The sequence below is a fragment of the Equus quagga genome, chromosome 4, assembly GCF_021613505.1.
Source record: "Equus quagga isolate Etosha38 chromosome 4, UCLA_HA_Equagga_1.0, whole genome shotgun sequence".
In the NCBI taxonomy this organism is placed as follows: Eukaryota; Metazoa; Chordata; class Mammalia; order Perissodactyla; family Equidae; genus Equus; species Equus quagga.
The window spans coordinates 26,729,095-26,756,845 of NC_060270.1; the positions used below are offsets into that span (position 1 = coordinate 26,729,095).

Consider the following 27,751-nt stretch of genomic DNA (forward strand, 5'->3'; position numbering starts at 1 on the left):
GTTAGAAAAAACGCTACAGATCCTCCCAAATCACCACTAGAGGATCTAAGACTTCAAATTATCCATGAGTGCCCTCTGCAATGTCAAAAATGATCAAGTAAGCCAGAACAGGGACACAGCCATGATTCTGGGCAATTTCCTCCCTCAAGTGGTCTATGCTATACTACTTGTCTAAGAGTTCCCGCCTGCTATCCACAGTCACCAAATCCTTGACTTCTATGTCAAAGGAATTCTTAAAAGGCTACTTGGTCTGTAGTCCAGGCTCCAGGCAAAAACAAAGGAACTAACTCAGACAAAAGGGTACCTATCCTAGTTTTAAAGTTCTCTGAAAAGAAAATTCCATATTCTCCCTGAATAATCTATTCTGGTATCCAAACACCCTCACAGTCAGATCCTTCCTGATATCTAAGCTAGGGCTCACTTGTTGAATAGCTACACATACACCTTTTATTTGGCTTGCAGAGACCTTGCTACTCCTCAAGGACAGAATTCTCACCTTGCCCAGCTATCCTGCAGCAGTTGTTGTACTGGAGGCAGCTTTCTTTCTAATCTTCTTTGTTCTTTCCTTTCCTTCTATCTATAATGTAATGTAGAAGCAAGCTGGGCAAGGTTACTCGCTTACCTGGTCACCAGATTTGGAGGGTGACAGAGAGCAGGCAAAATTATTTAGGAGAATGTATAAATGTTTTAAAGAACTCCTCTGTAAACATTTTAAAGAGCCTCTTGGGGATAGCTGAGATACAGTTCTGACCAATAAGTGGAACAGATTAGACAACTTAATGTCAATGTCCCTTTCTGCTTAAGGATTCTATAATTCTTTCTGCAGCATGAGAGTTCCCTAAATTTCCTGAAATTCTCTAAATTGTCTGGCAAAAAAGAACATACCAGTGCTCCTTCTGGACCAAACATTTCCAGGAAACTTCCAATGAATTCTCGGGATTTCTCTTCCCACTTCTGAATGAGGTCAATGCTTTTTTCCTCTACCTTCTGAACAAATTCTTTTGATTTTTCCTCCACATCTTTCACTTTCTTCTTTACTTTGTCAACTCGCTCCTGCAAGTGGTATTTCTTCTCCTAAGTAAAGAAATAACTGTTTTGAGAAATAATACTCACCCTGACCTTCCTTACAAAAGGGGCAAGAAAAAACATGGTTTGACACTCTATTGACACTATTTTCAATCTTTAGAATTTCACTTTGCTTTACTCTATCCTACACTTCTCTAGCATAATAACAGATAAACATGCTCTGCATGGTCATCTTATGCAAAAGTGTGATAATTCTAACATTGTGAAAGCCCGAGACTAAATTAAATATATAGGGTAAGCCTGTTAACAGACAGGCATGTAGCCAAATGAAGTCTGATTTTTAAAGACAAAACATAAACATGCCAACATGACCCAAACCCCATTCTAGACGGAGATGCATTGGGAGCAACAAGATCACTGCACAACATTGCCATGAATAAGCCAACTACAATAGGCTGAAAGCAGAAGTTAGATCTTTTACATAATTCATTTATTGTTCTGGATTTTTTCCCCTCTATCACTGGCTTATTTTACAATTTTAGAAGAGTTGTTTGTTTTATTTTTAGTACTTGGAGGTCTGTTTGTTCATTCGCAAGACGAAGATGAGACTCTTTGGTCCTATCAGCTTCCCTAAAGATAAGGGAAAATGGTATAAACCCCCTGGGAGTGAGGTGGGAGTGGGGGAAGTCTTTAGCCAAATGAAAAGTATTTTCATAATTTCCGGATCATAAAAGGGAAAGGAATATGATTAGAGTTTTTAAACACCTGAAAATAGATAAAGATTTGTAATAGGTGGTTAACAATAGTTAGGGTTTATCTGCATAGATAAATCATATTTAGATGAAACCAATTCACCTATTCTTATAATTCACAGAGCTGGGAGCAGGTGAGGGAGCATAATAAACTACTTACGTAGAAGATGTAGTTAGCATCTTTCTTCTTCTACTTAACTCAACTTTATTGAGGTAAAATTTATATACAACATATACAGCAGTTTGTTTGTAAAAGGCAATATTAAGCTAAGATAGGCTTTGCTTTCATAAATCAACATTTTGCATGCAATTTCTCAGGGCACATGGAGCTAAGTTTTAAAATTTGTGTGTCACTACCCACAGAGGGAGAGGATCCATAGTTTTCATCAGATTTTCAAAAGACCATCCAATCAAAAGAAAAAAGGTTAAGAATGACCGTTTTAAATGTGTTTGATATAAGTACTGTACTATGTAAGTGATACATTCTTATTTACTTAATTGGCTGTGTATCCTTAGCCCACAAAGGCAGAAAATGCCTCTTTTTTACTCTTTTTGTAAAGAGCTTAGCATAGTGTTATCTGCAAAGAGGCGTTCACTGAGCTTTTGGAGGTAATAATTATAGCAGACTGAAAAGCAAATTCAGCTCAGATGAAGTAGCAGGCACCGTGTATCCTACAAAGCCAGGGAACTCTGGGATGAGGTTGAAACTCACGTTGATAAAGCTGACATTGAGCTCCTTGGCTGTGTAGCCCCTCTGTAGGTTCCGTCTCGCGTACACATCATAGTCCCGGACAATTCGGGTGATGATGTCTGATGTGGAGATACCTTCTGTCCTCTGTGTTGGAGCAAACATGCCTAACCCAAGAACACATACAAACTCTGTGACATTCTGGTTAGCTCAGGCAGGAGAACTAGATGGAAACTGGTAACAACATCCCTCTCCTCTCCTCAAAAAGCAGAATCTGCTAAGTGAAGTCTGGAGATACTGACATACAGGAGGAGGACTGACTAAAGTCTTGGGGTAAGGAAAGAAGGAGCTACACAGCCCTAATCTTAAGAAAAATATGGGGCTAGAAAAGGGTTTCCTGGGGCCAGGCCGGTGGCTGAGTGGTTGAGTTGGCGCACTCTGCTTCAGCGGCCCAGGGTTTCGCCAGTTTGAATCCTGGGTGTGGACATAGCACCACTCATCAAGCCATGCTGAGGCAGCATCCTACATGCCACAACTAGAAGGACCCACAACCAAAAATATACAACTATGTACCAGGGGGCTTTGGAGAGAAAAAGGAAAAATAAAATCTTAAAAAAAAAAAAAAAGAAAACGGTTTCCTGAAATTAGGAGGTATCAAAAGTGGATGTTTAGACTGCGAATTGATGGATATCAGTGCTATGCTCACCTTAATCTCTTACCCAAAGTATGACCTGAAAGTGGATGCTGAATTTCTCAGTGTATAAATTTTCCTCTCTAAAGTAGCAATGTGGTTGAATCTCTGTCACTGCCCCTGAGACTCCATAAAGTGAGGATGCACATCAACTTACTCACCTGCTTCTTTGATGTGCTTATAAACATCATCGCTCCCAGCAGAAGAATAAGGTATATCATCGTGGGCTACAAAATCAATCTGAAAATAAGAAAACGTCATTTAAAACCCATTTCTGCCATTCATTAAAAAAACCAGTACATACTCTGAGGCCCAGAAGAAAGATAACAAACAGAAGCCAGGGCTCAAATGGACTTTTTCTCTTTATTTCTCTTTGCTTTGGTCAAAAACCCCTCGATTCATTCACAAACCATCCAACCTAATTATTTATGGATCATAAATATGAAGTCAGCCAGTTTCTTTTTAGCTATTTCTCCTGTTCTACTGGAAGTGCTACTCCTACATGGTATACCAGTCACCACGCTGTGGTCAACAGGGCTGGAGGATTTGCTGGTAAGCTAGTTAGTGGGTGAAGCCAAGGAAAGAAGAAAGGACATCTCCCCACCCTCCTGGATCTTAACAATCGGTTAAATAAGGATTTCTAAAAATATGAGAAAGAGGTCACTTTTTTGTTAACTGGTTTCTCTCTCAGTCCATGAGATGAGTAGGAATATAAAAATAGCAACCAAGAGCCCTTTTAATGGAATAGATACATGTGTACTCCTGAGAAATGCAAAACCCAAAGCCATAAAAGACCTGTAGGTCTTGGGATCTATCACTTTACTACTGTCAGTATCTCTTGCAACAGTGAGAAGAGGTCAATGGCACTGGGATCAATGATCTTTCTGAGAGCCCTGCTAAACCTCACATATTTACTCTTTCCTGAATAAGCCATAGGCCCTATGCAAATATAATTGCTAACACCACCATACCCAACTCCCAGAAGCTACTGTAGTGTGAAGCATGCTCCTCAGGACTATGTCAGGGACTCTCAGCTAACATCTCATTTACCCATGAACAACTTGTCAGGGATCCATAGGCAGCAAAGTAAACATAAGAATGGCGGGCAAGTGAGGCTCATGGTTGAGGACACACTACCAACAAGCAGAAAAGAGAAGCTGGAAGTTCCTCCAACCTCTTCTGTCTGGGTCTGCCTGGCTGTGTTGCTGACAATAATCTTTCTTATCACCTTTGGTGCCACTAGCTGCTAAGTGTTGATGAAGAAAAGCTAGAGGGGCAGGCCTGGTGGCTTAGCGGTTAAGTGCACACGTTGTGCTTCGGCGGCCCAGGGTTCACCGGTTTGGATCCTGGCTGTGGACACGGCACCGCCTGGCAAGCCATTCTATGGTAGGTGTCTTACATATAAAGTAGAGGAAGATGGGCACGGATGTTAGTTCAGGGCCAGTCTTCCTCAGCAAAAAGAGGAGGATTGGTGGCAGATGTTAGCTCAGGGCTAATCTTCCTCAAAAAAAAAAAAAAAAGAAAGAAAGAAAAGCTAGAGAACTATAAAAGATCTATTCTAATCTTAAATAGTTATAACAAATATCCCTTAGCCTCTGGCCTCCCCAAGTACTGCTTTTGAAGCACTTTGGCTAACTTTGTTCCTTCCTGCTCACTGAACAATTCACCTGTAACATTCCACACACTCTTGTAGAAAACTGACAATATGCTTGCTGGTTCCTCAAGCTTGAGGGCCTCCAACCTAGTCTGATAAGTCCTTCTCATCTTTTATATCCACCTTTTGTAGGAAACCTGTTGCTTTAGTGTGAGAGAATTAAAAGGAGGTAAGGGTTTTACAATACTAACTCATTGAGTAAAAAAGAAACATCCCTGGTTTCTGATCCCAGACAACTTCTAGTCCAAAATCAAAGCCCTGAAACTAAATTTAAGTCAACACAAGAGAAGTCTATGTCTATCTTTCTTATTTCCTGGAATATGGACTCCTTGAGAGCATGGCTGGGGCTATGTATATTCTAAAGAGACTGACATTCTATGAGGGTGGACACACCTACAGTACGGGAGGAAAAAACCACGTAACTGAAGAGCAGTTTCTAACCCTGCTACAGTGTAATCTGGAGCAGGTTATTTGGTCTCTCTGGGCCCTGTTCTCATATGTAAAATGGAATAATAACTACCACACAAGATCATTGTGGGGAGCAATGAAATATAATGGATGTAAAAGTGCTTATAAACCAGCAAACTCCATATACATGTCAGGGATGCCTATTATTAGTAGTAATATCACCATCATCTCCTCTATGTGAAACTTACAGAGAAGATAGAAGTAAAATAGGGCTAGTGGAAAACTAGCGGAAGTACCAGAAGCCTTCAGAGTTGAGGGAAATCTGGAACAAGGAATGGGGACGTGTGCCCAGTTTCTTACCCTGTGTTCTGCCAAGAACTCTGGCGTCAGGGTCCAGGGGGCATTCCTCACCACCTCATCCACGTAGCGGCAGTGCTGCACTGCATCATAGCGCTCATTTTCGTTCATCACTGTGAAGCCTTTGAAGTTGTGCGTTAGCTCATCACTGCAAACTGAGTTCACCACATCATAAAGTTGTAAGTCAAAGTCCCCTTTGCTTAACCACTCCTTAGTCATCAACCTCTCTCATCCTCTCCCATTTCCTAGGACTGTAACCAATCTCCCGACCTGGAGAAGAATCTTCTGGATGTAGTTCAGTCTGGGTAACAGTGCTTTTCCTAATCCAAGATACACCCTCAGGAGCAACACTCACTAAATAGTATGTTCACACTTGGGAGAAGAGAGGATACAATAGGCTTTGAAATGAACCTACTGGGCATTTCTGCATCAATTAAGTCTTTAAAAATGTTTTCCTATTATATGTTTATAAGCCTGGACTGAACCACATAACATTTGCTTGGAAGACTTGTATTTCAGAAGATTCAAAACGATAAACTGAAATCTAGAGCAAATGCTCTTCTTAAGGAGGCAATGGGGTCAACATTGCTCCCATGACTGCAGAAACTCAGCTAAAAGCAGTGAGATAAATACTGACCATCTCAGGTCAATGAGCTTGGAGCTCTTCTCTCCAGGTTTAGGTTGCTAGTACTTCATATACTTTATGTTTTAGAGAGGTTGTACTATATCCCTTATTTAAAAACTCAAACGAGGGCCAATGTACTCAGGTTATAAAGATATGAGAGAGAAAAGGACTACTATGATTTTTCTCTGGACAGCACCTAAAGTCATTAGATGTTTTCTTACCTCCCACAATGAGGTATGTATTAGGGAAAAGGTTCTTTGCTTGCATCAGAGCCCGGGCATGACCAGAGTGAAATAAGTCAAATATTCCATCTGCATAAACTCTCACAGGCCGTTCACCTAAATCCAAAGGCAAGAATTTATTACAGAAATAAACTGATTCAACACCTTGCATTTGACAAATGGAAATGGCACTATGTGACCGTTCCATCCTGCATACCCCTCTCTTAAGGTGTTTTCTGGATATTCACCCTAATTTGGGGGTGGATTGGCGTTGTGAGGAATAATATCACAGACTTCCTTGGCTACAAAGACCCTCTTGACATCAAATCCCCTAACTCTCTTTGTTAGCCTGGTTGTACCAAACTCCTCAGGTAACTGGATTTCATGATTTTTCTTCAAGTTATTTTAGAAATGAAAGGGAAGAGTTATACAACATATATGTCCTAAACTTCAAAATTCTCACCTTCAATTTATGTTTGAGTTTCAGTTATGTTTGAACAGAGTGTAGTTAAACCATATTCTGGCTGCTTGCTCTCTCATTTTCAAGAAAGCTGCCTTGATCACTAATGACTAATGCTTTGCTTTGAAAATAAATCTCCCTCCTATTGCCTGGAGAGTAAGGAGTGATCCAGAGGGTTGAGACTGAGAAAGATGGAGGGTAAGTACCAGTTATTGGTTTAAAATTCATTAACTATGGCATGCATAGATTCTTTATGGGTTTATTCCTTGTCTAGCACTGGCATGAATACAGTCAGTTACTTGATTGTTTAACATAAAACTGAAAAGACAGAACGAGATACAGGAGAAAAATGGAGATTAAATTAGACTGGCAAACTTTATAGGCTAATTTGTGACTATTTGTTCTACCCAAAATGCAATCAGTTTGCTGATGGCTTTCTATTGTTTATAACCAATGTCTACAAAGAGTAGCACCACTCTGGGGTGAAAAGAACACAAGGAAGTAAAAACTTAAGTTTTAGCTTCAATTCTGTCACCAATTATCTGTTCTACTGTAGGGGAGACTTCACTTCTTAGTTTCTATGAACTTTAATTTCTTCATTTATATAATGAAGAGACTATAAAGTAGATAATCTCAAAAATGACTTACTTGTAAAATTATATTATTCTAAAATTTTTAAAAATTAGGTTTATTAGTTAGTGGTTGTTAATTATAAGCTTCAAAACTTGGGAACAGCACACTTACACATATATACATTTTATGTACCACAAATGGTATGTGGCTAGATTAGCAACAAGCTAGGTAATATAACTAATGTGATGAGTGTGGTACTGCATTCTGAATGTGTGCCATTAGAGAGTACATGAAACGTTCTTGACCTCAACAGGGTCTAATATCACATCTGAATGAGATCCTTGAACTGTTTAGTGGTATTTTGAAATCTGACCTACTACCATTACACCCTGTTACATATAGCCTCTGCTTCTCTTTGTTGTCATTTTACTCTGCACCATTAGCCTGCCTATTACTCAAGTAAGGGGAGCCAAACCCAAAAACTTACATGATGAATCAGAAGGTTTGTGATCAACATGAGCTATATCTAAACACTTTTGCAAAAGGAAAGTATTCTCTGGAATTTTGTGGACCCCAAAATCATACTCCATATAGCCAAGATATAGCCAAGGGGTATTGAGATCCCTGGCCTGACACTGTCCAGCATTCATTTCTATTCCTATTTAGCTACTCCTAAGTTACAACAGAGGGCAAACATACCAACATAATTAAGAAGTAACCACGCATATCTTCTACATACTGGAAATACACAGATTTGTGGCTATAACTGCCTCTTATTCCCTTGTGCTTACTTAAGCTTGAGTCCAGCCCTACATTTACAGAGTAGAGAGAACACTTATCATAGTAATCAGAAGAATTAAAAAAGAATTGGGAAAAAAAGGAGAATTGGAGAATTTATAGAGAGGTAAGGAAAGCTGCCTATAGGGTTTTATATTTCTAACAAATGCTCATGAAAGTTTCTATTTATGATGATCCCTAAAACCAACTGTTCAAAACAGGAAGAATATCTAGAATATATATTAATAATTTATGTGGTCAAAAACTGCTCATTAATTATGTAAACTAAGCATACAAATTAAAAGTATGGGCTTTGAAAATAATATAGTGAGTCAAAAAAACCCTGGAAAATTATAATATCAATAAAGATAAAATTAAGTGATGAGCATCTCCCAACCTGGGATATTTCTGTCCTCTATCAATCAGCAGCATCATAGCTAGAGTACTGACTACTAGAATGCAGGAAGATTACAAGGACAATTCTGAAGGCTATTAAAAATGTGACAGCCTGGGGCCAGCCCTACGGCCAAGTAGTTAAAGTTCCACATGCTCTGCTTCAGCAGCCCGGGTTTGTGGGTTAAGATCCCGGGTGTGGACTTACTCCACTCATCAGCCATGCTGTGGAGGCATCCCACATACAAAAAAATAGAGGAAGATTAGCAGGGATGTTAGCTCAGGGCTAATCTTCCTCAAGTGAAAAAAGAGGTGGATTGGTCAGGGAAATGCAAAACAAAACTACACTAAGATATCACCTTACACCATTAGAATGGCTAAAATAACCAAAACAAAAAATAACAAATGTTGGAGAGGTTGTGGAGAAGAAGGAACCCTCAGGGGCTGGCCCTGTGGCCGAGTGGTTAAGTTCGCGAGTTCTGCTTCAGCAGCCCAGGGTTTCACCAGTTTGAATCCTGGGTGGGGACATGGCACCACTCATCAGGCCATGCTGAGGTGGCATCCCACATGCCACAACTAGAAGGACCCACAACTAAAAATAGACAGTTATGTACCAGGGGGCTTTGGGAGAAAAAGGAAAAAATAAAATCTTTAAAAAAAAGAAAAAGAAAAAGAAACCCTCATAAACTGCTGGTGGGAATGCAAACTGGTGCAGTCACTATGGAAAACAGTATGGAGATTTCTCAAGAAATTAAAAAGAGAAATACCATATGACCCAGCCATCCCACTACTGGGTATCTATCCAAAGAACTTGAAATCAGCAATTCAAAAAGACCCATGCACCCCTATGTTCATTGCAGCATTATTCACAAAAGCCAAGAAGTGGAAGCAACCTAAGTACCCATCAACTGATGACTGGATAAAGAAGATATGGTATATATATACAATGGAATACTACTCAGCCATAAAAAAGGATAAACGTGTCCCATTCACAACATGGATGGACCTTGAGGGTATTATGTTAAGTGAAATAAGCCAGATAGAGAAAGACAATCTCTGTATGACTCCACTCATATGTGGAAATTAAAACACGTGGACAAAGAGAACAGATTTGTGGTTACCAGGGGAAAGGGGGGTTGGGCACAAAGGGTGAAGTGGTACACCTACAATATAACTGACAAACAATAATGTAGAACTGAAATTTCACAAGATTGTAAACTATCATAATCTCAATAAAAAGTAAATAAAGAATAAGAAATAAGAAAAATTAAAAAAAATTTTTTAAAAATAGGTGGATTGGCAACAGATGTTAGCTCTGGGTGAATCTTCCTCACCAAAACAAAAAGTGACAGCCTAACATATTATTGCAAAAATAGACAAGATTATAATCCAGCTTAGACTAATATCTTATTGTCTCTGCTCTGCTGTATCTCATAGTTGTGACGACAGTCCAGGAAGCAAGTATGTACCACTATATCTCAGAGCTATGATATAGCTTGTGACCTGAGAAACAAGTGTACAATAAGAAAAAACAAAATTTTATGGAGTAGAGTTATCCTCTCAAATAGAACAACAAGCAGATGGAAGGAACTCCTCTCCCAAATAGTCTCTGCAGATAAACTGAGAGAAGAATATAGACAGTAGGTATAGATTTGATAAATACAGTTGAATGCTAAAAACAATAGTAAAATAGCAAAGTAAATAGGCATTTACTCACAAGGAGTTCCTCTGCTGGCTTCTTCCATAGTTACCCTGACATAGGGCTTACTAAAGTCTTCTTCAATTTCATCAGAAAAAGGAGCTGGCTGCCGTAAGCCCTTAAGAAGAGGAAAGTGAAAGAAAAGAAAGCTAAATTCAATGGTACAAACTGAAATACTCAAAAAATGGAGCTTTAAAGAACAATCAGTTATTCAGCATGCTGTGATTAAAATTCCTCCTAAAACTTCATAACATAAAAAAGAAAAAAGGCATTCTAAAATGACAAGTAAAAGTTGGCATATTTTACCAAATGAGTAAATCACAGCATGAAAAATAAATGTCTTGCTGGTGATTTCAGGGTAAGACTGAGCAATGAACAAGGTGGCTGGGAACCTAAGCACAGTGCCAACTAACTGGGTCCAGAATGACGGTTCCTCTGTCACATGGCAGAACAGCCAACCCTGTTCTGTGGGACAAAATTGCCAAGGTTCATAAGTGCATTTTCGTACCACTTCAACCAGGGGACTGGGAAGGCAAACAGTTCCTGTGTATTTTATTAAGCATGATTATCACCATGTAATGCTTTACACTGCAAATATGTTCTAATGCTCACGACGGCCCTGTGAAACAAGTAGTACAACAGTTAGTTATCTTCAATTTAAAGATGAGGAAATCAAGGTTCAGAGAAGTTATATGAATTGTATGCAATTACTCAGAGGCAAAGCTGAAATAAAAATGCAGGTATGTTCTTTCCTCTATAGAGGAAAGCCTCACTTAACAGTTTTTGTTAGGGGCTGGCCCCGTGGCCTAGTGGTTAAGTTCAGCAGCCTGCGTTCGGTTCCCAGACACAGACTTACATCACTCACTAGCAGCCATGCTGTGGTGGTGTCCCACATACAAAATAGAGGAGACTGACACAGATATTAGCTCAGGGCAAATTTTCCTCAGCAAAAAAAAAAATGGGGAGGGGTTTTGTTAAATTTATTCCTAAGTATTTTATCCTATTTGATGCTATCGTGAATGGAACTGTATTCTTTTTTAAAAAATTTATTGTATTGAGATCATAAATGGTTTATAACATTGTGTAATTTTGGGTGTACATTATTGTTTATCAATTTCTGTACAGACTTCATCATGCTCACCACCAACAGTCTAGATAAAAACTAGAACTGTTTTCTTAATTTTATTTTTGGATTGTTCCTTGCTGGTATATAGAAATGCAACTGATTTGTATGTGAGTCTGTGTGTATAATTTCAGTTGATTTTTGTATACTGATCTTAAGTCCTGTGACTTTGCTAAACTCAATTATCAGTTCCAGCAATTTGTTTATTTGTTTGGTAGATTCCTTAGGATTTTCTACGTATGAGATCATGTCATCTGTGAATAAAGACAGTTTTACTTATTCCTTTCCAATCTGGATGCTTTTAATTTCCTTTATTATCCCTTATTGCACTAGTTGGAACTTCTAAGACAATGCTGAACAGAAGTGGCAGGGACAAATATGCTTGCCTCCTTCCCAGTCCTAGGGGTAAAGCATGCAATCTTTCACCATTACGTATTATGTTAGCTGTAGGGTTTTTTGTAGATGCCCTCTATTAGGTTGAAGAATCTCCCTTCTTTCTGTAGTTTGTTGAGAGTTTTTATAATGAATGGGTGTTGGATTTTGTCACATGCCTTTTCTGCATTACTGAAACAATCATATTTGACTTTGCCTTTTATTTTATTAATTATGGTATATTAGATTAATTGGTTTTAGGATATGTTAAACCAACCTTGCATTCTTGGGTGCAATCTTGAAATCTTGGTCATGTATAAATCTTTTTATAAGTTCATGGATTCAATCTGTTAATATATTGTTAAGGATTTTTGCATTTAAGTTTATGAGGGGTTTTGAACCATAGTTTTCTTTTCCTGTGATGTTTTTGCCTGGCTTTGATATATCTGGCCTCATAAAATGGGCTAGGAAGTGTTCTCCTCCATTTTCTGAAAGTGTTTGCACAGGATTGGTATTATTTCTTCTTTAAATGTTTGATAGAATTCACCAATGAAGCCATCTGGGCCCGGACTTCTCTTTGTGGGGAGATTTTTAATGACTAATTCAATTTTTTTACTTGGGATAGGTCTACTCAGATTTTCTATTTTATCTTGGGTCAGTTTTGGTAATTTGTCTCTTTCTAGGAATTTGTCTATTTCATCTAAATTGTCAAATTTTGGGGCATGAAGTTGTTCATAATATTCCCTTATAATCCTTTTAATTTCTGTTGGGCTACACTGATATTCACTAGAATTTTAAATTCTAAACAGAACACATCACAATTGAGCTGAATCCAGAGACTAGGAAAACATTGCTTTGTTTTACTTTCAGATAAGGTTAAATTTTTTTAGTTAGGTTTTAAAATTAAAACATATTTCTTTTAAAAATCACTCAAGTAAGCTTACTTTAAGATATGCTAAAACTCTAAGATAAGCAAAAATGTTCATTTTTAGGAGACATGTGTGTGTGCTATCCTTTTTTAGAACATTTTTAAAAAGAGATAAGATTAGACCAAGGACCCAAATGTGCAATTTTCAGAAGTTATTAGAGATTTTCCTACAGATTAAACAATTTATTCTCTAGAAGTTAGTACTCAAAGAGTTGCTTAGTAATAATTTGTGAATACGCTATTCACAAAATAATATATATTCTATGATGCCTTCTATACGAAGGTCAAAAACAGGTGCACCTAATCTATGGTGAACAAACGTCAGAGGACAAAGAAGAAATTTGGGGAAAGAGGATACTGACTAACAGGGGTGTGAGGGAGTCTTCTGGGAGTACTGGTGATTACATGGATGTATACATATGTGAACATTTATTGAACTGTATACTTAAGGTTTGTAAGCTTTACTGTATATGAGTAACACCTCAAGAAACAAACGACATTTGGCCATAAAAAGGGATGGAGTACTGATAACATGCTACAACATGGATGAACCTTGAAAACATTATGTTAAGTGAAAGAAGCCAGCTACAAAGACCATTTATTATATGATTCCATTTATATGTAATCTCCAGAATAGGAAAATCTATAGACATAAGTAGATTAGTGGTTACATTGGGCTGGAGAAAAATGCAGAGTGACTGCTAATGGGTACAGGGTTTCTCTCTGGGGTAATGAAAATGTTCTAGAATGGATTATGATGACAGCTGTACAACTCTATGAATATACTAAAAGCCATTGACTTGCATACTTTAAATGGGTATGTGAATTATAATGGTATATGAATTATTTTTCAATAAAGTTGTTTATATATATAAAATATTAAAAAATATATGAAACAAATAGAAAAAAATGCTTATTAACATTACCTGTAGATGAAAGACTAGCCTTACTGTATCTCTAAAAGTTAATTATCAATGGTGTGTTGAAGTCAGTTATTAAATATTGATAAATTTTGGGGCTGGTTATTAAATCATTGGTAGCTTGAAATCAGCCACACAAATCAGCAAATGCTGCTTATCAGAGGTTTTGCTTTTTCCCCCAGTGAGCCAGTTTACCAAGACACCGCTGGCTATTTTGCATACTTAGAAAGAGATCAATTCAGAGGTTATTATAGGGAGGAGGAAACAGACTTATGGATTTGTCCATTAATATTGCAGTGGGAGTAGAAAGGGTGACAGATAAAAGATTTTGTGAATGAAGAATAGGCGGGACACGGTAAAAAGAAAAAACATTGTCACTTGAGAAAGAGAGCAGTTTACAATAACTGAGTTTTTGAACTGAGGAAAATAGGATTGCGGTATCATTAGCAGGAATGGAGAAGTTTAAAAAAAAAAAGTTGAGATGAAAGAAAATGAGAACTGAGAAAAGTCTTTTTTTTTTTTTTTGGCTCTGAGCTAACAGCTGTTGCCAATCTTCCTGTTTTCACTCGAGGAAAACTGTCCCTGAGCTAACATCTGTGCCCATCTTCCTCTATTTTGTATGTGGGATGCCACCACAGCATAGGTTGATGAGTGGTGTATAGGTCCACACCTGGGATCTGAACCCACAAACCCTGGCCACTGAAGCAGAGTGCATGAACTTAACCACTGTGCCACGGGAGCAGCCCCAAAAGTCTTTTAATTTGGAGATTCAAATGACTGTTAGAGACTTTCTAGAATATATTAGTGAAAGTCAGAACACCTGTGCCGTTGAGAAAATTAGAAGACAAGGAAATAGATTAGTAATAATCTCTCATTAGAGATGTATGGCCATAAAGGGAATGAGAAAAACAGAAAGGTACCCAGAGGGGACAGAAGGATCAAGCAGCAGGTTTTTTTTTTTTAAGTTGAACAGATCTGTAAACATCCAAGACAGAGGAAAAGGAGCCAAAGAGGTTGAAAATACCAGAGAAGGAAAAAATAGATAATTAAGGGAGGAAGAGTCTAGAGGAACAGCAGGGAATGGCCTCAAAAGAGAGCAAGTGGGGGAGATGTTAGCCCTAGAAATAAGAAGGATCACATTTTTCTAAAAGCAGAAGAAATGAAAGTTATAAAATGACAATGTTGGATGTAAAGGAAGAAAGATGTACAAACTTCTATCTGATGTCCTCAACTTTCTCAGTATAGCAAAGAAGGAGGTGAAGTTGTTTATGAAGAACAGGAAGGCTGGAATGAGACTGAAAGCTTGAGGGAAGCAGAAAATATTTGGAATGGCCGTGATGGGAAATGTATTAGAGCATCCAGCAAATGATTAATGGAACTATCAAGCACTATATTCAGCCCAAATCAAGCTAGAAATTTTAATCTTTAGAAGGCCAAGTTAATAGGTCCAGGAAGAGAATAAAGAATTAACAGAAAATGTGAAAAATCTGGGGTTAGACCCTGGTGAATGGAAGGGAAGCAGAAGGGGGAAGTAAAGAGTTAGGGAGACAGAGGGATCTAGACATTTCTCCGAAAAAGATACACTAATGGCCAAAAAGCACATGAAAAGATGCTCAACAATATTAGTCAATATGGAAATGCAAATCAAAACCACAAGATAGGGGGCCGGCTCCATGGCCGAGTGGTTAAGTTCGCATGTTCTGCTGCGGCAGCCCAGGGTTCGGATCCTGGGCACGGACATGGCACCGCTCATCAGGCCACATTGAGGCAGCGTCCCACATCCCACAATTAGAAGGACCTGCAACTAAGATATACAACTATGTACGGGAGGGTTTGAGGAGATAAAGCAGGAAAAAAAAAAAAGGAGGATTGGCAACAGTTGTTAGCTCAGGTGCCAATCTTTAAAAAAAAAAAAACCCATAAGATACCACTTTACACCCACTAGGATGGCTATAACCAAAAAGACAGGCAGTAACAGTGATGGCAAGGATGTGGAGAAATTGGAACCTTCATACTCTGCTGCTGTGAATGTAACCTGGTGCATAGCTTTGGAAAATAGTTCTTCAAAATGTTAAACATAAAATACCATATGACCCAGAAATTATACTCCTAGGTATATAACCAAGAGAATTGAAAAAACACGTTTAAAAAAATTTCTACATGAATAATGTTCATAACAGCATTAGTCACAATAGCCAAAAAGTGGAAACAATCCAAATGTCCATCAGCTGATGAGTGGATAAACAAAATAGTATGTCCATACAATGGAATGTTATTCACCTATAAAAAGAAATGAAGTATTGATACATGCTACCACCTGGATGGACCTTGAAAACATTACACTAAATAAAAGAAGCCAGACACAAAAGGCCACATATTGTATGATTCCATTTATATGAAATGTCCAGAATAGGCAAATCCCTAGAGACAGAAAGTAGATTAGCGGTTGCCAGGGGGTGGAGAGAGGAGGGAATGTGGAGTGACTGCTAATGAGTACAGGGTTTCTTTTTGTGGTAATGCAAACATTCTGGAATTAAAACAAGTGGTGATGGTTGTACAACATTGTGAATATACTAAAAACCAATGAATTGTACACTTTAAAATGGTTAAAATGATGCCACATCTAGAAGGACCTGCAACTAAGATATACAGCTAGGTACTAGGGAGGATTTGGGGGAGATAAAGCACAACAAAATAAAATAAAATAAAATAATATGGTTAAAATGGTGAGTTTTATGTTATATGAATTTTATCTCAATTTAAAAAAATACATTAAGTATCCTATCTTTCATAACTATTTCTTCAATCTTCCTCGTATACTGTATATGCTTGAAAGCAGAAGGCAAATGCAGTTGTCCCTCCTGGCTAGGGTTTGTGCTGAATCAATTCCTCCTAAGTATAGAGAATGAAACCTAAGGTTCTTCAGCTACAGCAGATCAGTGAAATCTTTCTCTCTCTAGGGTTTGTCTCCAATTAGTATGAGTACTATTTTTATTTTTTATTTATTTATTTTTTTTTGAGGAAGATTATCCCTGAGCTAACTGCTGCCAATCTTCCTCGTTTTGCTGAGGAAGACTGGCCCTGAGCTAACATCCACGCCCATCTTTCTCTACTTAATATATGGGACGCCTACCAGAGCATGGCGTTGCCAAGCAGTGCCATGTCTGGACCCGGGATCCAAATTGGGGAACCCTGGGCCACGGGGGCAGAATGTGTGAACTTAACTGCTGCACCACCGGCCCAGCCCCTGAGTAGCGTTTTTAAAAACACACTTATTCTCTTCTCAATTAGAGAACAGTTTCTCTAGAAGCTGAGGTTTATAAAAGTAGGACTAAGTATTTCTACCTATATTCTCTTAAAACATGCCCCCTTCATTTGAACCTCAAGAGAATCCTATAGAATAATATTGCTTTCAAGTCTTTTGACTATCTGGTAGTGAAGTATAAATGAAAGGTCATGGGTTCACAACTTGAAAAAATTTAGATCTAAATCCCAGCTCTATCACTTAATAGCTGTGAAATCACAGCAAGATTCTAAAGCTATCATTTCAACTTCTATAACATGGAAGATAATAATACCTGCCCCACAAGGTTACTATGAGGGTTAAATAAAATAGCATACGCCAAGTAACTAGCATAATATTTCACATATAGTAGGCACTCCACAAATTTAGTTCACTGTGAAAAATGTTAGCTCACTTTCTCTTCCATTTTACAGAACACAAGTTTCACTATGCCAACAAAATTAACTAAATTGTGTTAATCTCAGAGGTTAGCTTCTAAACGCTATATAAAGTTTCTAAACCTATGCAAGTTAAAATTATAACTAATAATGATCATCATCACCCCCCAAATTATGAATGATCTTCTGAATGCAATATTACTTCCATTAAAACTTTTTCCTCATTATATTTACATACATTAACTCACCATTCCAGTGAAAGAGGAGAGATTCTGGTGTCCTTACTAACAGGGAAATGGAGATAACTCAAATAATATAAGACTAGAACTTGATACTGGCCTCCTAGTACTCTTTCTTCTTCCAAGGATTCTTAGACTTTTTTTTCAGGAAGATTAGCCCTGAGCTAACATCCACTGCCAATCTTCCTCTTTTCTGCTGAGAAACATTGGCCCTGAGCTAACATCCATGCCCATCTTCCTACTTTCTATGTGGGACGCCTGCCACAGCATGGCTTGGTAAGTGGTGCATAGGTCCGTGCCTGGGATCTGAACTGGCAAACCCCATGCAAACTTAACCGCAACGCGACTGGACCAGGCCCCTTAAACATTTTTCAGCAAAAGAGTTTTAGAATGCCACAGAGAAACATTTTCCTTTTACCCAAACATTCTACATAAATGGTACCAAGTCCTCCTGAGATCCAAATTATTTCACCAATGTCAGGGGAAAGGCTACAGAGTCAAGATGAATACCATGTGGCGTGACAAAGAAGGGATAAGGAACAAAATAGAAAGATTCCACCCCCTAAGGATCTGTTAAAAAAAGAAAAAATAATAATAATTCTCTCTGATTCCTCTTGCCATTTCAATGAATGTAAACAAGGAGTTCATCTATCTACCTACTATTTGGATGTCTCACAGACCTTCTAAATTGAACTTGTACTAAATTAAACTCATCATCTTCCTAAACCAGCTCTTCCTCCTGTATTTCCTATCTGAGTGAGAACCACCTCATCTACATAATCTACCTAGGAGCCATCCTTAACACCTCTCATCCTCTGCATCCCAATAATTTCTGAGAATTGTCTATTTTCTCTCTTAAAAACTTAAAATTGATCTCATCCTCTACATCTACTGTCCTAGTTTAAGCCCTCATCATCTCCAACCTGGATCATTACAACACTCTCACAACTAGTCCTCGGGCTTCTGTCTATCCCTGTTTCAATCTATCCTTTCAGGATGATCCTTTTCCAACCAGGATGATCTTTCTAAATTGTAAATCGGAACACATTACCTATAGGATAAAGTTCAAATTCCTTAGCACAGCATATAAGATGTGCATGTATGCTGATCTTCATGATCAGGCCCTTGTTTACCTTATCCATTGCAGATTCTTATGCTGAACTTTAAGCTCCAGCAATATTACTTGCAGTTTGCTAAACATACTATCATTTCACACTTCTGAACTTGTACTCTCTCTTTTGTCCATTTCTTAAATTTCTACTTATGTTTTAAAGTTCACTTCAGAAATAATCTCCTTGATGAAGCTTTTGTTTTCTTTTTTTCATAAAGTAATTTTATTTTATTTATTTATTTTTTTGAGGAAGATTAGCCCTGAGCTAAGATCTGCTGCCAATCCTCCTCTTTTTGCTGAGGAAGACTGGCCCTGAGCTAACATCTGTGCCCATCTTCCTCTAGTTTATATGTGGGACGCCTACCACAGCATGGCTTGCCAAGCAGTACTGTGTCCGTATCCAGAATCTGAACCGGCGAACCCTGAGCCGCTGAAGCAGAATGTGCAAACTTAACCACTGTGCCACCTGGCCGGTCCCACTGATGAAGCTTTTCTAAAACCACTGTCTCCACCCCTCAGTCAAAGTTCATCTCTTGCTCCTCTAGACAGCCATTGTACCTCTAACTTCCTTCTATTTGGCACTTTTGTACTGTATCTTAATTATTTGTGGCTGTCTCTTTCCCCTATTTGTCCGTGAGCTTCTTAAGGGCAAGGTCTTTTCATCTTCATGTCTCCAATGCATAGAAACTGGCACACAGAGGTTCTCAATATAGTTGGTTGAAATGAGATTGTGAGCTCTATCTTCACAAGCAGAACTGTGGCCAACTTTCCCCAGTTTAGGTACTTTGTACCTTATTCATATATATGATGAATATTAAGAAAAGCTAAATGTCTTGCTCTTTGTAAATATTTTTATGATCCTTTTGAAACATCTGTATCAGCAAATTCTTTATACTTATAAACTAGCCATAAAATTATCCCTTAATTTTTCTTCCTTAACTCTCTCTCTCTTCTATCCAATTCATCCTGACCGACCAACCCAGGTACCTAACACTTGGTGATCCTTCCTATTCCTTTCCCCTGGCAAGACCAGAACTTTTCTAAAGTTAATGAGCTCTCAGTTACAGCTTTACATTATGTTCACATCTCTCAAAAGGAAGGCCTTGTTTATCTTTACACTCCTAGTACTTACTGCCATGCCGGCACATTGTAAGTATGCAATAAAATCTGGTTTGCTCAACCCAAATGTCAACTAATGAATAGATAAATAAAATGTGGTATGTAGTATACAATGGAATGTTATTTGACAATAAAAAGAAAGGAAATACTGATACATGCTACAATATGGATGATTCTTGAAAACATGCTCAATGAAAGAAGTCAGCCACAAAACACCACATATTATATAATGCCATTTGTATGTAATGTCCAGAATAGGCAAATCTATAGATACAGAAAGTAAATTAGTGGTTGCTAGAGGCTGGGGAGGTTGTGAGGAAAAGGGGAGTGATTCCTAATTGGTACAGGGCTTCTTTTTGGGGTGATAAGAATATTCTAAAATTGGTTATAGTGATGGTTGCACAACTCTGTAAATATACTAAAAATCACCGAATTGTACAGTTTAAATGAGTAGATTATATGATCTCAATAAAACTGTTATAAAAAAAGAAAAAAATCCTGTTTGCTTTTGCTTCAGAGTTGAAGGGGGCTCAGAAACCAGGAAGGACATAGAGATGTACAGTGTAGATGACAGACAAGTTTATTTGGCAGCTACTCCTCAGTAGAGTTGGTCCAGCCTGTTGAGTGAGTGAATCTTTGACCATTAGCCCATGCTAAATGGCCAATGTGTACCAGAGAGGAATGTGGAACAGGCGGCAAGTTGCTCAAATGATTTGTGACATGAATAAACGAAGCAAAGTAATTTAAAGCATTGAGATTCCTCAGATTCTAAGGACCAAGAAATTTAATGCTTCTCAAAGCCCATTCCACTAAGACTGGCCTTCCTTGCTCTATTCCTGTCTATGATGATTGGATGACAGCATCACCTACTTGGTTATAACTTGTGCATACCCCAAGTAAGATTCATGCATCAGTAGCGACTACCATCTCCTTAATCTGAATTCTCTTAGAAACATTCAGAAATTAACAATGCTCTGTTCTGTTGACTGCTGAGTCATTTTCTGAGTTTACTTGCTGTGGTATGCAGAATAATGGCCCCCTAAAAATGTCCACATCTTATTCTCTGGAACCTGTGACTATGTTACCTTACGTGGCAAAAAGGGCTTTGAAGATGTGACTAAATTAAAAGATTTTGAGACAGGGAGACTATCCTGGATTATCTGAGTCTGTCCAACGCAATCACAAGAAGTCTTTATAAGTGAATGATGGAGGCAGCAGAGTTAGAATCAGAAAGAGATATGATGACAGAAGCAGCAGTCAGAGTGATACAACTGCTGGCTGGCAGCATGAGCAAAGCAATGTGGGCAGCCTCTAGAAGACGGAAAAGGCAAGAAAACAGATTCTCTCTGAGAACCTCCAGCCCTGCCAACGCTTTTATTTTAGCCCTCTGAGATCCATTTCAGACTCCTGACCTTCAGAACTGTAAGATAATAAATCTGTATTGTTTTAGGCCCCTAAATTTGTGGTAATTTGTTACAGCAACAATAGGAAACTAATTCACTTGCCCCCATCAATATCATCAATAGCAGGCCTGGAGCATAAGGCTCCTATTTGTGGAGTCCAGTTACTTTTATTGCTCAAGATAGAGTACTGGTTTGGAACAATTGTTAACTGTCTCACAGTAGAAATGTTTTTCTCTTTGGGCTTTGAAGCTCCAGAACTAACCCAGTGGAAACTGCAGTTTGATCAATGGCTAATGGTCAATATAGGAAAAGAAAATACAGAAACATACAATTCTGTCACTGGGATTTTGAAACATGGATTTCATAATAATACTGTCTATCAATAATAACTTCAATTGGGTATAAGTATTCTTTAACATGTTTTTTAGGGGAAGCTTTAGGAAGGGTACCAACCTGAAATAGGATAAATTTGGAATGGGGTCTTTTATCCAAGGTTTGGCAGTAGTTAGGAGATAAAAAATAATGTCTCAGAGATAAAGAAACATAAGGTAGGCAGTAATAGAAAAAGGTTCTTATCTAACATATAACCAGTAATAGAGTGGAGGAATGATACGGGAGAAAAAGATAGTAAGACACAGAAAACTAAATACCATGAAATGAAACCAAGATCAGATCACTGTCCGGAGCCCCCAGTTTTTCTATTTCATTAGTTTGAATTTTATCTTTAGCCTAATATACATACAACCTCCAAATTTTCCTCACATTCTTTTTCCAATTCCAACATAAAGCTCTTGTAACTAAGCTGTGAAAGAAAGCATAAGATTTCCAACAGCTGTGAAGTACTTACTATTCATACTTAACTATTCATTCTCTCCATTATTTAAGAAGATCTGTAACACTGATATCATCAATGTTCTATCAGTTTCTACCCTCCCCCTGCCAGGTTAAGTGTTCAACAAAGAAATCTCTTTACTCACAATTGCACAGCGTGGCATTTTTAAAGGAATTCCATCTTCCTCTGTTGCCCCATTGGGTCCAGGTGCCTCTTTCCTCCTCTTCCTCGTGTTGACTTTGGCTGAACTCTGTGCATCCATCTTCTTTTAACTAGTCATAGAAAATGAAAACGATTTCTTTTTCTTATTGTGGTGGAAAAAATTCTGTCACTAGCATTTCAGAGATGTTAACACGGATACACTCAGCAAAAGATCAATTCCACAGCACACATTTCATCAAGATAAGCCAACTGCATCTGGCAAAAACAGAGCTCCACAAAACACGGGTTCTAGTATAAACACTGAAATGCCTCTCTGTGGAGCAATGGCCACAATTAATCACCTGACCTTAGAAATTATTCCCCTTGACCAATGCAGCCTGTATACTAACTGCTAATTTCATATCCTGAATGCATGCAAAAGATTGGAATAGCTTGGCTGAAAAAGTTAGTTATACAGACTTTACCACTACCCCTTATATCATTCCTGGGACACCTGGAAGTATGACAGGTGCAAGGAAATGTGAAAGGTGTGTCTTTGGTGCAGATGGAGAAAACAGCCTTTTTAAAAGAGACGGTCATCACCAATTCCTGATTTAACAAAGCATGGGTTTCTTAACTCTAAAGGCTCTATAGATTTCAGACACTACCCCACCAGGGTTAGCTCTATGAAAATTGTGGAGTAAGTGTACTGTATCTTTTAAATGTCCTTCCTCTTTCATTTTTAATACTCATTTCCTCTTTTCCTTTCAGAATCTTAGCACCTTAAGCATTTTCAGAGTCCCCAGCTATTAAAACCCCATCCAGGCTTCTCCTTTCCCCAAGAAAAACTTATTAAACTGATAAGAACAGATACTACACTTGATCTTAGCCAAAAGGCTGAGAAGCGATCCCCAAGAAAAAGTTATTACTGTCTCATTTAGCAGAGAGCTTCTAGCAACTAGCTATCACAGAAAAGTTCTGAATATTCGATGTTACATGTTTAAAAGTTGGCTTGTGCTACCTCTCCAACCCCCTACCAGGATATCTACATTTTTCTTGGGTAACATAATTTGCACAGATAAATTAATTTCTTGATAATCATGAAATTTTAGGCATCAGCCAAAATTGGGGACAGAGGAACTTTAACGATCAACTGCCATTTCTGTCCCAGATATGGTATGGTGAAAGACGGAAGATCCTCAAAGCAGACGTGGAAAACAAAACAAATGCCGGACAAAATCAGGACATTCTGTTCTGCCTCACTGCCTCCAATAAGCCCTCCCGAATAAGATGTTCATCTAAACACCCACAATTGTGCCTTACTTTCTTTCTTCCAGCTAAAACCCAAGTGGCAATGTGACAAGATTCACAAGAAAACTGACCTAATTGTTAGAGACTGAAAGTGACACCCATGAGTCATGGCTAAGTATTAGGCTGACATGAAAACACATCAGAGTCTAAAGTGAAAGATGAACTCCACCCAGAAACTTCCTTTCATCACAAATGCAAATTAAAACAGAAGACAGGTATTATATGTATAGTACTGTTTTTCCAGTGATGATGATCAGAGCTATTCTTCACTGTTGTTATTAATTATTCTTTCAAAATATCCAGAAGTCAGTATATTTCTCCCATCTCACTCATCTGAGAGGCCTGCTAAGAATGCCTAATTAGTCCAATTAGTAATCATTTCCAATTTGCATACAACAGGACTTTGCTGTAAGTTATCTGTTAAATTCTTCTCAGGGTTGGTAGACAAAATCTGCTATGAAAAATGTAATCAGCTATCTGGTGTCAGGCAGCTCAAGGTCAAGTAGTCAATAATATTGAGTACTTACTGTGTACAAGGTACTACTATAACATAATTTTTAAAGTAAAAACTATTTTCTCAAGAAGCCATTAATCAAGACAAGGAAACCACATACAGAGCCTCACCTTAAAAAATGTTTATGATATAAAAATGCTCCATACTATTCTAAAACCATCATAGGAAAGTTTGTTGAGGAACAGGATATTTACACAGTTTTGAAGTATCTCCTTATAGATAAGAGTTACCTTTATATGTAGTGAAAAAATCTCTTAGCAAAGTGATCAAAGTTAATTAACATCACCAACAATGCCTCCTGGTATGAGGTACTGAGGACACATTACCTGACAAAAATGCATAACCTGTATTGATTTATGAGGTACAAGTTGACAGACCCCAATTAAAGGACATTCTATGAAACAACAAGCCTGTATTCTTCAAAAAATGTCAATCACGAAAACAATGAAAGGCTGAGGGACTGTTCCAGGTTAAAAGAGACCAAAGAAATGACAACTAAATATAATGCATCATTCTAGATTGGGGGAGAAACTATAATACAAGATAGTTATTAACACAATCAGCAAAATTTGATATAGACTATGTGTCAGATAATAATATGCATCCATGTCAAAATAAACTTCCTGATTTGATATTACACTGTGTTATGTAAAAGACTGTCCCCGTTTTTAAGACAGAAATGCTGAAGTATCTAGTGATAAACGGTCATGATCTCTGCAACTTACCCTCAGCAAAAAAAGAAAAAAATAAGAAGAAAAAAAATGTGCATACTACATACAAAAAAGATAAAGCAAATACGGCAAAATCTTATCAATGTATGAACGTAGGTGGGGCAAAAGGGGTTCATTTTAATCCCCTTGCAACTTATCTATAGGCTTTATTTTTTGTTTTTACAAAATGAAAAGTTTAACTTTAAAAATGCTCCGTAAGAATTTTCTACACAAATAGGCCCTCATATAAGATTGTCTTTTGGGGTCTCAAGAAACTGATCTCTCCTTCCTAACTCTTTGAAACAGTATACATGATACATATATTCCAAGAAGTATGTTTTCATAATCTAAATGTCTTGCAAGGAAGTAAGGTAATAACAGCAACAGCCATAACAATGGCTATCTTTTTTCAAATATTTACTATGTGCAGGTACTATGCTAAGAACTTTATATACACTATTCTCATTTAATCCATATAAGCTGAGAAGCAGGTATTATTAGCCCCAATTTACAAATGAGAAAACTAAGGATCAGGAAGGTTAAGCAACTATCCAAGAGATAACGCAGCTAGTAAGTGCTAGCTGGGAGCGCCAGAATTTAAATCCAGACTTGTCTAATTCCAAAGTCCTTGCCACTATATTCTTCTGTCTCCCAGAAATCCAAGATTTTTAGAAACAAGCTGTCTCCTTACTGCTGCTTCCTTCTATCAAGAACATTCTCTCTACAGCATAGGTCCCTTAAGTTTTTGCAGACTTCTGTCAGGCCAGCCTAACTAAACAGTGGAATAAAAGGTCACACTATCTAAAGGTAAACAGTGTCCCAGGACCAATCAACTAGAACTGACGTGGCTACTGGCTTGATTCAGAGGCTGCCTGATTTGTCAGCTGTACAGGTGTGCAGATCCTTCTCATTGGAGAGTTTTGCTAGGACTTCCTGACAAGCTTTCAACTCAAGCAATAAAGAATTCTTTAATTTCTGCTCCTTCCTCTTCTGACATTACAAATAGGTGGTATTTTAAAGGCATGTGTACTTTTCATTCATGATACAAAACAGAGTTTTAAGGATTCCATAATGAATCAAGGGGAACGTCATGTCATATTTTTACCAGTCATGTTTCATAACTTCAAGTTAAAATTCCTTAATGTTTAATAGAAAAATACTTAACATGTCCAAAGACACGTTTACAGGAACTTCTCAGAAGTCTTTGCTTTGTGTATGGGAGGGTATGTGTACAAAAATATTTTCACAGCTTTACTGAAGTATAATTGACATACAATAATTACTACTATTACTACTAACAATGAGCACTTATTTAACACCTGTATTTTACCTAAACACTTTAAAAATACTAAAACTCTCTTAACATTCACAACTCTTTGACACAGGTGTATTATTTTTATCACTATTTTATAGATGGTAAAACAGAAACACAGAAGATAAGGTCACACAGCTAGTAAGCAGTGAAGCTAGGAATCAAATTCAGTCAGCCTGGCTACAGATTACACACCCTTTACTCTTATAGTATATGATACAATACAATACTATACTATACAAGAAGGCATCTGATAACTATCTCTAAATATCTGAATGCCTGTCATGTTGGATAGGACAGAGACTTATTCTGTGAAAGTCCAGACAACAGAAAATGGCTCACTGGTTGGAAGATGCAGAGACACAAATTTTAACCAAACATAATAAAAACCTTTTTAGGAACAAGTTATCTGAACTGGGTTACCTCAGGAGGCATTGCATTTTGGTACACCAGGACGTTCAAGCAGAGGTTATGTAGAATTATATTTATTCATTTCATTGGTCATAATCCTGTTGAAGTTCCTCTTGGTTGATCTTTTTGTTTATTGCAATCTGTTAAAATAATTTCAAATCTTGACTGCCATTTATCATATTAGCTGTTTATCACAGCTTTATGTAATCTATCAATTTGAAAAGTATAATAGTTTTTATGTCTCCATCCAAGTCACTGCTGAAAATATTGATCAGGATAGATACATGTCACCATACATCAATGTGACAGTGTGACATACCACCAGAACCTCTCTCCTCATTGAGATCCACCCTTAATACTCTTTAGGTTAGCAGAATGTAAAACACAGTAGAGTTTTTCCTTAGAAAACAGAATAGAGAATATATTTAGAATTCTTAATGATTAGTGTATTCAATCAGATGTAAACCTGTTTCATTGTACTATCACACAATCGACATTTCTCTATCACAGTCTCAAAGATTAGATGATAATAGCAATTATAATAATTATAGCTAACACATATGGTACTTCCTATGAGTCAGGAAGTTATAAACCTTCTGCATATGTTAAATAATTTAATCCTCACAAAAATTCTATAAGGTAGGTAACACTATTATCCCTATTTTTCAGATGAGGAAATTGAGGCACAGCTAGGTTAAATGACTTGACTAAGGTCACACACCTAGGACAGGGTAAAAACAGGGTTTGAACCCAGGCATTCTCACTCTAGGGTCTGTGTGCTTAACAACACCACTATGCTGCCTAGTATATAAAATGGTCATACGTGAATTTAATCAAAACCACTTATTGCACTCTGGCTACGTGCAATAACCAGCCAGGCAGGAATTTAATTTCATCTTTCATAAAGACTGGGCTCCCTTCCCACTGGGCATATCACTGACAGACTTCCAGGCACTCCAGGGGTTTGTTTTGGTTTGGGCCAGAGTAGAAGAGTAGAGGGGGCACTAGCACTAGACCAGGAATCACATCATATAAACTAGCATTTAATTTTAGCTCCTCCCAGTACCTTAACTATAGGTTAAGCTAAGTCCCTTGACTCTAGAAGTTCCTTCACGTGATTAAGGAAGGTTCTAACAAAATGTACTTAATTTCTAAGACATGGTAAGGATCAAATGAGAAATTAGACCACAAACCCCCTAATGAAGTGGGAGCTTTGTTGCGCTATCTTTGATACACTTATAAATTGACAAATACCTGCCCCCTTTCCATCAAACAAAACTAGTGTTCGTGGTGCTTTTCA

The 27,751-nt window shown here is 37.7% G+C and overlaps 1 protein-coding gene and 1 pseudogene across 3 annotated transcripts in view; both read right to left on the reverse strand.

The window, feature by feature from the left end:
• PCYT1A (phosphate cytidylyltransferase 1A, choline) overlaps window positions 1–27,751 on the reverse strand; it is a 39,809-nt gene that overhangs the window by 4,139 nt on the left and 7,919 nt on the right. For 2 of the 3 annotated variants that reach the window (XM_046658234.1, XM_046658235.1), the window contains exons 2-8: window positions 22,198–22,324; window positions 10,343–10,442; window positions 6,423–6,539; window positions 5,580–5,731; window positions 3,319–3,397; window positions 2,491–2,633; window positions 886–1,074 (exon numbers count right to left, since the gene is read on the reverse strand). In XM_046658234.1, the coding sequence (XP_046514190.1) occupies window positions 886–1,074; window positions 2,491–2,633; window positions 3,319–3,397; window positions 5,580–5,731; window positions 6,423–6,539; window positions 10,343–10,442; window positions 22,198–22,314 (897 nt within the window). In that variant the 5' untranslated portion in view covers window positions 22,315–22,324. Of the gene's footprint in view, window positions 1–885; window positions 1,075–2,490; window positions 2,634–3,318; window positions 3,398–5,579; window positions 5,732–6,422; window positions 6,540–10,342; window positions 10,443–22,197; window positions 22,325–26,463; window positions 26,585–27,751 lie in introns of those variants that run through there. The other variant, XM_046658236.1, reaches the window with a different exon arrangement.
• LOC124238800 (uncharacterized) lies at window positions 22,937–23,102 on the reverse strand (annotated as a pseudogene).